Here is a 10,434-nt window from a genome sequence, read left to right as displayed (position 1 = left end):
GCCTAAGAATATTGATAAAACTGGTTAGGGATTTACTTTTCTTGATTAATAACATTGTATCAGGATACTATACTGGGAATTCTTGTGCAAAATGAGTTGTTGGAACTGTAATAATTTTAACTAAACACTATATACACCAATCAGCCATAACAATGTCACATCATTTTTTTCTCTCAGCACCACTGACTAACAAATAAAGACTGGAGTCCATCTGTTGCTCTGCATACTTCTCCACCTCCTTCAAACCCTGTTCTTCAATGCTCAGGAACCCCACGAAATCACCACAAAGCTGTTATGATTTGGATGGCGAATTCGGTGAATAATGTGTTGATGATATGTAAGTATTTGTTGTGTAGATATGAGTGGCTTAAACACTTTCGAGTGTTTGAGACCTGTGCTCATTCACTGTCCACTTTATTAGGCACACCTACCTCACTAGTCCACCATGTAGAGGTAAAGTCAGAGACAGTAACAGTTTTGTTGCTGCAGTTTGGGTTGATTGTCCTTTATTAGTGGTCACAGAACACTGTTGGCTGGATATTTGTGGTTGGTGAACTATTCTTAATTTAAACTCCAGCAGTTCTGCGGTGTCTGAGCCACGTGTACCAGTGCAGCACACATTAACACAACATGCCTACATCAGTGTCACTGAAGCACCCAAATAATACCTGCTCTATGGTGGCCCTGACCATTAAAGGACAGGGTGAAAGGGGGTCTAAAAAATTATATGGAGCAAAATGTAGACTCAAGTCTGTAATTGTAGAAGTACAAAGTGAACCTATAAAATAAGTCAAAGACAGGCAAATACTTTAGATGTAATTATGCACTGCTGCATGGAGCCCTTCCCTTCAATAGAAGAAGGCATGCAAATATGTCATGTTAAAGGCAGAGTATGTGATTTGTTCTAAAAATGTTTTTGTTGTCTCTGAATATTTTTAACATCCCGATAACAATCACTAAATCAAAAAGAAATAGTTTTTTTCTATATAGGTCCTAGGACTGTAAAAATCATATCATTTCACTTGACTGAAAAAATAATTGGATGGCTTACCTGCCTGTTTACCTACCTACCTTGCCCTAATGCATGTGCACTGATTGTACATTCGTTTGTGTATTTGTGGATGAACTTGCTGTAAGAAAAACCCATTCACTACCAGCTCTATTTCCTTTACAATAAGGACAGATGTTTCTTACATGTGAATGAGACATGAGGTAGTTGGGCAGTTTTTGGAACTCTGCATAGAACACCTCACTTCAAGGCTCTTTCTGTGTGACTAATCAAACCTTGCATGTTTGTGTATTTTAGAGGGTTGTTATCAGAAGGAGTGATGAAAGTTGGGGTGGGGCATTTTGGAGTAGTGTCTTTAAAAAAACACATACTCCAGCTTTAAGGAGATATTTTAATATCATGTTCCCACGCCTTATCAAGTCACTCCCAAACAGTTATGTCCTGTCAATGCATAATTAACTCGTTCACAAACGCATTATATACATGTGAAGGCCTTCATTTATTTTAAAGAGATGTCACCAACAGTTCACCGGCAGCGTATTGGTGTGTTTTTGTCTCCGCATATAAATATCGGGTGTAGTTTCCGATGACTGAAGAGTAGCATCCATTTTCTTGCCCACCTCCACCTCCTCCTACTTCTCTCAGCGTGTTTTGACTCGACCGACTCGCGCGTGCTTCCTGGTTGAACCCTTGGAGGTTCAGCCCTTTTTGCCGCTCGGACTTTTTTGTTTGTCTCGTCGTCGTTTACTCTACCTTTTTCTTACTTCTGAGATTACATCAGGTCAGAGAGCAAGTCTCACATAGGAAACGCTTTGGAGAATGGATTTGTGCTTAAAGCAAGTCGAGCCCGTTCTACCTCAGTATCAGGAAGAGTCTTAAGAGAGGAGTAAGCGGTGGAAGAGAAACTTCAGAAGGCGACTGAAAACATGCACAGATCACCACTTTTATGACTGCTGTGTTTGCCTAATGTTAGAGAAAATGTCGGACTCAATGTCAAGTTTTTTGCATATAGGGGACATCGTTTCCCTTTATGCTGAAGGCACTGTGAATGGCTTCATAAGCACATTAGGGTGAGTGACTGAACTGTGTTCTCTTCCTACTGCAGTTCTAACACTGTATCTTTGTATTATGTATTTAAATCAGGGAGATGTTTAAATATTACTGGCCACTGTCCATAAAATAAATCTGTTGTAGGGCTGGATTGGTGTGGCATGTTGCCCAGAGCTCAGGTGCATTAACTCTGTACACTGTTGACTGGCCTTCATATAATTTGAAGTATCACTACTTTCATTATGCTGCATGTGCTCGTTTGCTGTGACACTAAGCTCTTGATCTGTATCTCTACAAGTGCTCGTCATTCCACCGGAAAGAAAATATGTGAAGATTGTATAGTGGGCGGAATAAAGTGTCTGTTTTAGATATTGAAAACTTAGATAACCGCAATGTAAGTAACATGCAGAGTGTCAAATTATTTTAAAAGAACTTTCCATTGATTTTTTCAGGACCCTCCATAAATATAAACATTATATAAACTTATAAATCTTAATAAGTTTAGATGTACCTTTAAGTCCTTCAGATTAGTTTAATACGAAATGGTGCCTGCAGATATACCAACATACCTTTGCAGTAGTGGTGGTGGATACTACAGTTCAAATCATTACCATCTAAAATTTCAAGTGAACGTATGTCTACTGGGAAGTGGAGGATGCTTGTAAAATGGTATTGAATTTGAAAACTGTGCAATGATGTCCCTTCCAGGAATGGATAAAAAAAAAAGACATGAACTACTTTAAATGCACATTGACTTTGTTTGCATTTTAAACAATGCTTTTTGCAGACATTTGTTTTAAAACATAACTTCAAAGTTACAAGTAAACAAAATTAACCTAAAATATTGTAACTTAAATTAACCCTAAAGGAAGAGTATTTACAGTTAAAAATGTGATGTCTATCTAGTAAAAGCTTTGCTAGACTGTCTAAAAGTCTTTTTAGTGTATTTTTAAAACAATAAAAACATGAAAAAAACCCTGTCTAATCAAATCAAGCCAAAACGTATTCTTTTAGCATTGTTCTGGAAATATGGGTTCACTGTCTTTATTGTTAGTAACGTGATGAACACAGCATGGCTGACTGAGCCAGATACAGTATCTTTTCATCAGTCATTCTGAAAATGCAAAATGAAGACATAAACTAAACAAAAAGAAGACTTAAATAAAGCAGCTCCCTTTATTAGGCAGCAACAGGCTAATAATGGAGCAACAGGCTAATCATAACTGCGAAAAAAACCTGTTTATATATGTGATTTCAAACACAGAAATAGAGCAAGAAGTGAGAAGTGAATAGTTGGCTATGTTCCTAAGCCTTTCTCACTGTATGGTCAGACTTTACTATTGTTCTGCGGTCAAAGGGAAATACCTCTGTTGCTTTTGGATGTAGCCCCATTGCCTGACCTGTCACACACATGCAGCTCAGATTGAAATGTTATTAGTTTTGCAGTCATACTCTACAAATGAAAAATCAAGTATTTGTAAAGTTACAAGTCAGCCTTCTGAATAGTTTATATAAATGTTCATTATTAATCAAAATGTTTCCTTTAAAACACATTTTAGATACTTGCTTAGGAAGATTTTTTATTTGAGCATAAGAAAAAAAGACGTGCTAAGCTAACAAAGCAAATGCTAACAAACACTAACAGTTAATATGCTTAATATCTTTTATTTAATAACCTTTCATTGGTTCTTTCTTTATTGGCTTAATATGTGCCACAATTTCTTAAATGGTTGATCATTCTGTTGATTCCTCAGCCATCTGTGGTTAGATGTCTAAGATGAGGAAGCCCTGACACCCTCCAAACTAGGGATGGTCACACTCATGCCTATTAGTCTATATTTTGACAGAAGTATTTAATTTTTCTTTGAATACTAAGGTACAATGTTGTCACATACACAATACACTTTTGACTGGAATTACATTTAACAGTGATAATATCTAGGGCTGTAACTAATAATTATTTGGATAATCGATTAATCTGTCGATTTTTTTTTTTTTTTTTTTTTTGATTAATCGATTATTAATCGGATAAATAGAAAGACAAGCCAAATTTGGTTTCCTGTCTGTTACTAGCATATTCAGGATACCATCAGTGAGAACAGCTGCTTGCTGAAGTGTGCAGATCTTTTTCAAAACATAGTCAGCAATGCTGGGCTGTTTTTATCTGAGGTGAGAGAGAAAGTGTAGATATGAACATACATCTTTTTTAAGTTAATAACTACTGATCTAAAATGCAGGCAAATTGAAATTACATAAATGGATATTGGGTGATGCTGCCATGTGCTGAGAATAAAAGGGAAATTCATCTAACACATATGATCAGATATTGTTAAGATATTTAAGATTTTAGAGAACTAATGTAGGCGAACTAATTCCAGCTCCGGGTGACTGTCTGTGAGGAGTTGGTGTGTTCTCCCCGTGTCCACGTGGGTTTCCTCCGGGTGCTCCGGTTTCCTCCCACAGTCCAAAAACACACGTTGCAGGTGGATTGGCGACTCGAAAGTGTCCGTGAATGTGTGTGTGTGTGTAGGCTCTGGACCCCCCGCGACCCTAAAATTGGATAAGCGGTTACAGATAATGGATGGATGGAGACATCTTGTTTAACTACTCTAGCAGGCTCTAGTGACATTGAGTGAGAGAAAAACTAACATCGCTAACTTTAGCTTGACTAAAACTACGGCTTGTTTTGGAACTGCTGGTCGAGCTGACACATTTAAGGTGGAAGAGAAAACTCGGGGGGTTGCTAAGGCTTGTTCGCTAAACGAGAGTGTAATATCAATGTACTAAAAAAAACAAATGTTGTTTAACTAGCAGGCTCTAGTAACATTGAGTGAAAGAAAAAGTATAATTAATTTACTATACGTAATCTCTTTCACACATAGCTCCAACAGGCTTCCTTTTCAGATGCTCATGCAGTGCTGTTGTGCTGCTGTGCCATGCGAGATCAGCTGTGCACATTTTGCACATAACACTGTTCCTTGAAGGCGTTAATGTAAAGTGTTCCCATACTTTTGATGACTCGGGTCGTACATTTTTCTCTCTGCTTGTGCTAACATTATCCTCTGCTGTGGCCGCCTCCGCCATTTTTCAAACCCTTCTTCCAGAGTTCGTCACGTGTAGCAACTGTACCTATGTGTTTAATAACTTAGACCCAACTAATCGATTATTAAATTAGATGCAAACTCTTTTAACTCTCGATTTTAATCGATTTAATCGATTAGTTGTTGCAGCCCTAATAATATCCAATCAAATACTTTTTCAAACGGACGCTAGGATTAATATGTGTTATAAAAACAGGCCCTGAAATGTAGAAAATGCATTTAATACATTTAGCAGTTATTCTTGGTAGTTACATATATTGTGATTTGCTTCCACAGATTGGTAGATGACCGCTGTGTAGTGGAGCCATCCGCTGGAGACTTGGACAACCCTCCTAAGAAGTTTAGGGGTATTAATATCTTCTAAAATGTCTCTGTACCCCAATGTGTGTGTGTATCTATATATCTAAATATCTATAGGCCTATAGATAAATAGATATATAGGCACACACACACACACTTTCACTAAGGTCTTGTATTTGTCATGTTGTAGAGAAGCTGCCATTTCCTTTTACTGTTGGTTTCATGTGGGGTATTGCAGGCCCATGAGGCTTTCAACCACAATTTCACTAGTGTAACTGTATAGTGTTTACAGTAGGCCCTGTTTTCTGTGTGTTTGTACTGTTAAATTAACTTTGATCACACATGTTAACCATAGAGAAGCTGTCAAACAAAAATATAAATTTCAGCAATAACTTGTTCTTACTTGTCCTTTACAAATATAAGACAACTGAATGAACGTGTGATAGCATTGGTGTAATTGTTGTAGTAGTTTAAGCACAGTGGGTTATAATGTGCAGCGTACACAGCATTGATATACTTTAATTTAGAAAACCTAGCTGGTAGTTTATTTGACTTTATTCTATAGGTTTTATATACATTTCTGTCTTATTGCTTGTTTCTTTGAGACTTTCCGGAGTTTGATCTGACAGGCAAAACCACAGCCAGAAACCAAGGTTTGAGTATGTACGCATATAAAAGCTTTTGACAGCAGTGACTAAATCTTAAAGGGCTCATATCATACGTTTTATTGTACTGTAATATTGCAGTATTTTAATTTTTTATTATTGTGTTTTGCTGCTTTATTCTGAAAGGAAGAAATTTAATTCATTTTCTCAAAATCAGCATATAATTTGTACAGGTGCATCCAAATTTGTATATCAATGTGAAGTCCAGTTTTAACACTTATATGTTTTTATGAACCAGAGAGAGTTGTAAACTGCTATTCGCATTTTCCAACATAACATTAGCCCTTAGAATTGAAAGCGACAATCCTTAAGTTTTGGGGATTTGGTGACTTAGAGACCTCTTTGATTGGAATTTTTAATTGCACAAATAATGTGGAATACTACTTTAAGAACGTGGATCTTCTTTCAGAGCAGATAAATTAATAGTCAGAGTGAAGTATTCAGAGTGAACTAAGTCAAAACTTGGTGAAGGAAACGTCTTCATAGGATGTAGGAAAATTATTAAATGTGGTCATTCTTACCAGAATAATGGTTTTTAGCTTTCAGTTTTAACATCTCATTGAAGAATCACATTATCGTTCTCTACAGCTAAACCATGCATAAACATAGAAGTAAAATTTTTGCTGAAGGTAAAATAGTTTTTGATGTTAATCCAGGTCAATTGTCCAAATATGTCCATACATGTATGTACTTACTACCATTAATCTCTTTGAGCATTTTCAATCAGCTTTTGGTCCTCATCATAGTACAGAGACTGCTCTCATCCGTTTCCTTAATGACCTACTCATATCCTCCATCTCCGGCCATGCTTTTGTCTTACTTCTGCTTGACCTCACTGCCACTTTGATATGGTTAATCACAAAATTCTCATCTCCCAGCTTTCTATATGGGTCTGTCTAACACGTTGCTCTCCTGGTTCACATCCTACTTATCACATAGGCCACATTTTGTAACAATTGGCAAACACAGATCTCTTACTGCTCAAGTCACTCAGGGAGTACCACAAGGCTCTGTTCTTGGCCCCCTGTTTTTTATCATTTATATGCTGCCCCTTGGTCACATAATTCGCACCCATAGCCTCAATTTACACTCCTATGCAGAAAACACACAGATCTATTTTAACATCAATCCCACTGAATCCTTCCCTCCACCCAAGCTACTGTCATGTATCTAGGAATTGACACATTGGTTAAACTCCCAACATCCTCAAGCTAAAAGCTAAAAAACCAGAATGACTGAATATTGGTAGAATATTAGCCACATCTGCCTGTTAAACTCAATTTTTGTCATTGACAACACACCTGTTAGCCCATTCTCTGTTGTCCAGAATCTTGGTGTTCTGTTTGACCCCTCCCTCACCTTTGACTCACACATTAAATCTCAAAACTGCATTCTTTCATCTACGTAATATTGCCAGGCACCACTCCATACTTACACCTAAAGCTGAGATTCTGGTGCACACTTTCATCACTTCTGGATTAGACTACTGCGCTTCTCTCTTCTATAGCCTACCAGCTAAAACTCTTAATTTTTTACAATACAAAAATTCTGCTGCCAAAATCTTGGTGCGCTCAAAAAAGTCTGCCCATACTACCCCTGTTCCTCATCAGTTACATTCGTTGCCCATCTCTCAGCATGTCCATTACAAAATCCTGTTGTTAACCTTTAAAGCCCTGCATGGCCTCGCACCTGCCTACCTCACTGATTTACTACTCCTCTACGCCCCTTCTTTCAAGCTAAGGTCGTCTGATTCTGGCCTTCTAACTGTTCCTAGGTTCAAGCTCTCCAAAATGGGTGGCAGGTCTTTTTGTATTGCTACCCCCACCCTCTGGAACTCTATGCCCTCATCTGTTTGCTCTTTCAAGTCTCTTTCCATCTTTAAAGCTCAACTAAATACATACCTTTTTCTGAATGCTTCCACACTGTGGAACATTGTAAAGTGACCTTGGGTTTGTGAAAGGTGCTATATAAGTGTAACATATTATTATTATTATTATTAGTATTATTATTATTTAAAACCATGCTTTCAAGCTAAATGGCCATTTTATTTGTCTTGATTGAAATTTGCTATTTGCATTTAGTAAACCAGGGATCATGACATGCGCATTTCAAGTTCACACACTCACATGCCACATATGACATTTCTCATGCTGAGAAATGATTAACTTCGCCTCACAGAAATTAATCCCACAAATGAGTCAAAGGCCGATTACTCTGCGCTGCTACAGCTGCCTTGAATTAGCCACCTATTGGCCAATCAGAATCTCTCCCACCCCACCCAACCCCACAGAAAACCTCTCCAACCCTGTACCCCCCTTCGCATCTACAGAACCCCCCCCACCCCCCACCCCACCCCCCAATCTCACTCCAAGTGACTGTGAAAACCTGAGAATCACATCTTCTACGCACAGTACTGCCATAAGGAGCATAAGTCAGAAAACTTTATTATCACAAAAGGTCATTAATTATACGGTTTATTTTCCATATATTTATAGTAATATTACATCCTTCTCCATAAGCAAACAAAATGTATTTATCGTGTACAACTTTTTAGCATGTGCCCTATCAGTCATGTATATATAGGTGGTCATATAGGTTGTATTTAAAAAGAAAAAAACATTAGCATGCTAGCTGGCTAATTTGCAGGCAAACAACTATACTGTATACACGGTAACACAATAATGTACTATTACATTACAGGTAACAAAATTCACAGACAAGAACACAGACACTCAACTCAGCCTCTCTGTTGAATTCTTATATTTCTCACAAACTTTCAGGAAGCCAAGCCAGTTAGGAATAGTACTGCTTTCAATTAAAAAATATCTTAAGAATGACTGCTGCTTCAATGTGCTCTTTTTTGTATTCCTGTGTGTTTAAGACATAAACATAATATATGTTTTGATTGGCTGCTCCATCTTGTGCCTTATTAAAAAGTATATTATGTCACTGAAAATGCACCTAATTCAAAGCCATTTTTACACTTTAGTTTCAGTATATCCACTGTATACTTTAGGGAGTAAACTGTAAGTACTGAATGTTTACACCTTGCAATAATGTCCTTTACATGTGAAGGGACTGTAGATTCATTGATTTGGGCCCTCTAATATAAAGTGTATTTGTACTGCTCTTTTTGACATGATGTATATCTGTATCTTACGTTAGGGTTTTTACAAATACCAGAATTCCAGTGTTTTTTCCTGGTACTGACATGAGTGGTTTTTATAAATGTAGTATGTTAAAGATCAGATTATTGCCTTATAAACAGAGGGAACACATTTTTAGAATGAGACACCGTCAGAAATTAAAAACTGTTTTGGGTAATTTATTTGTAAATGTGTTGTTCACCCTCGTTGGCTTGTGTAATGGCTTATGCAGTCTACTGATTAACCACCTAGCATTCAGTCCTATGGTGTAACCATGTGTTTGTTAATACGAAGTGAAATTGCAGTTTTCTGTTATGATATTTCTTTGCCAATGTCAGTGGCAGTACTGTACCTCATCTAAAGATGATAATAGCATTTGGTTTTGTAAGCAAGATTATTAAGTCTCTTAAAATAAGACTCATTAATTAACATTATTTATTATAATTAATATTTATTATTAAACTTCTTTAAAATATCATGTGTCCTCTGACTTTTAGGAGCTTGAAGATTTAGGGTGCCTACACACTAGACAAAGCAAGGATGTAGTGGTAGACACCTAAGCTTGTAGTACTTATCTGCCTAGAAAGCGTGTACATGGCTGGAGAGGCGCAGAGTTTGTAGCTCAAATTTCAGCGGGAAACCAGACAGGAAGGATATATGGACCGTCCAAAACCTGACAAACCAGAATACAAGACACACTGTGGCAGGCTGCTGCACATATTCTTTATATCTTTATAATCAGCTAATATGGCATCAGGGCGGCACGGTGGTGCAGCAGGTAGTGTCGCAGTCACACAGCTCCCAGGACCTGGAGGTTGTGGGTTCAATTCCCGCTCCGGGTGACTGTCTGTGAGGAGTTGGTGTGTTCTCCCTGTGTCCGCGTGGGTTTCCTCCGGGTGCTCCGGTTTTGTCCCACAGTCCAAAAACACACGTTGCAGGTGGATTGGCGACTCAAAAGTGTCCGTAGGTGTGAATATGTGTGTGTCTGTGTTGCCCTGTGAAGGACTGGCGCCCCCTCCAGGGTGTATTCCCGCCTTACGCCCAATGATTCCAGGTAGGCTCTGGACCCACCGCGACCCTGAATTGGATAAGCGGTTACAGATAATGAATGATGATAATATGGCATCATACAAAACTGTGAAAGTGTACACTGCTCGAATAAC

General features: G+C 37.9%; 1 protein-coding gene across 2 annotated transcripts in view; it reads left to right on the top strand.

Moving 5' to 3' along the window:
- The first annotated feature begins 1,949 nt into the window (after nucleotides 1-1,949).
- itpr3 (inositol 1,4,5-trisphosphate receptor, type 3) overlaps nucleotides 1,950-10,434 on the top strand; it is a 41,089-nt gene continuing 32,604 nt past the window's right edge. For both annotated transcript variants that reach the window (XM_066643438.1, XM_066643436.1), the window contains exons 1-2: nucleotides 1,950-2,079; nucleotides 5,437-5,507. In XM_066643438.1, coding sequence (XP_066499535.1) covers nucleotides 1,976-2,079; nucleotides 5,437-5,507 — 175 coding nt within the window. In that variant the 5' untranslated portion in view covers nucleotides 1,950-1,975. The remainder of the gene's footprint in view (nucleotides 2,080-5,436; nucleotides 5,508-10,434) is intronic.

This window comes from Hoplias malabaricus, chromosome 14 (assembly GCF_029633855.1).
Source record: "Hoplias malabaricus isolate fHopMal1 chromosome 14, fHopMal1.hap1, whole genome shotgun sequence".
NCBI lineage: Eukaryota > Metazoa > Chordata > Actinopteri > Characiformes > Erythrinidae > Hoplias > Hoplias malabaricus.
The sequence above is the reverse complement of the archived record's forward strand: the minus strand, read 5'-3'. Positions and strand labels throughout refer to the sequence as shown.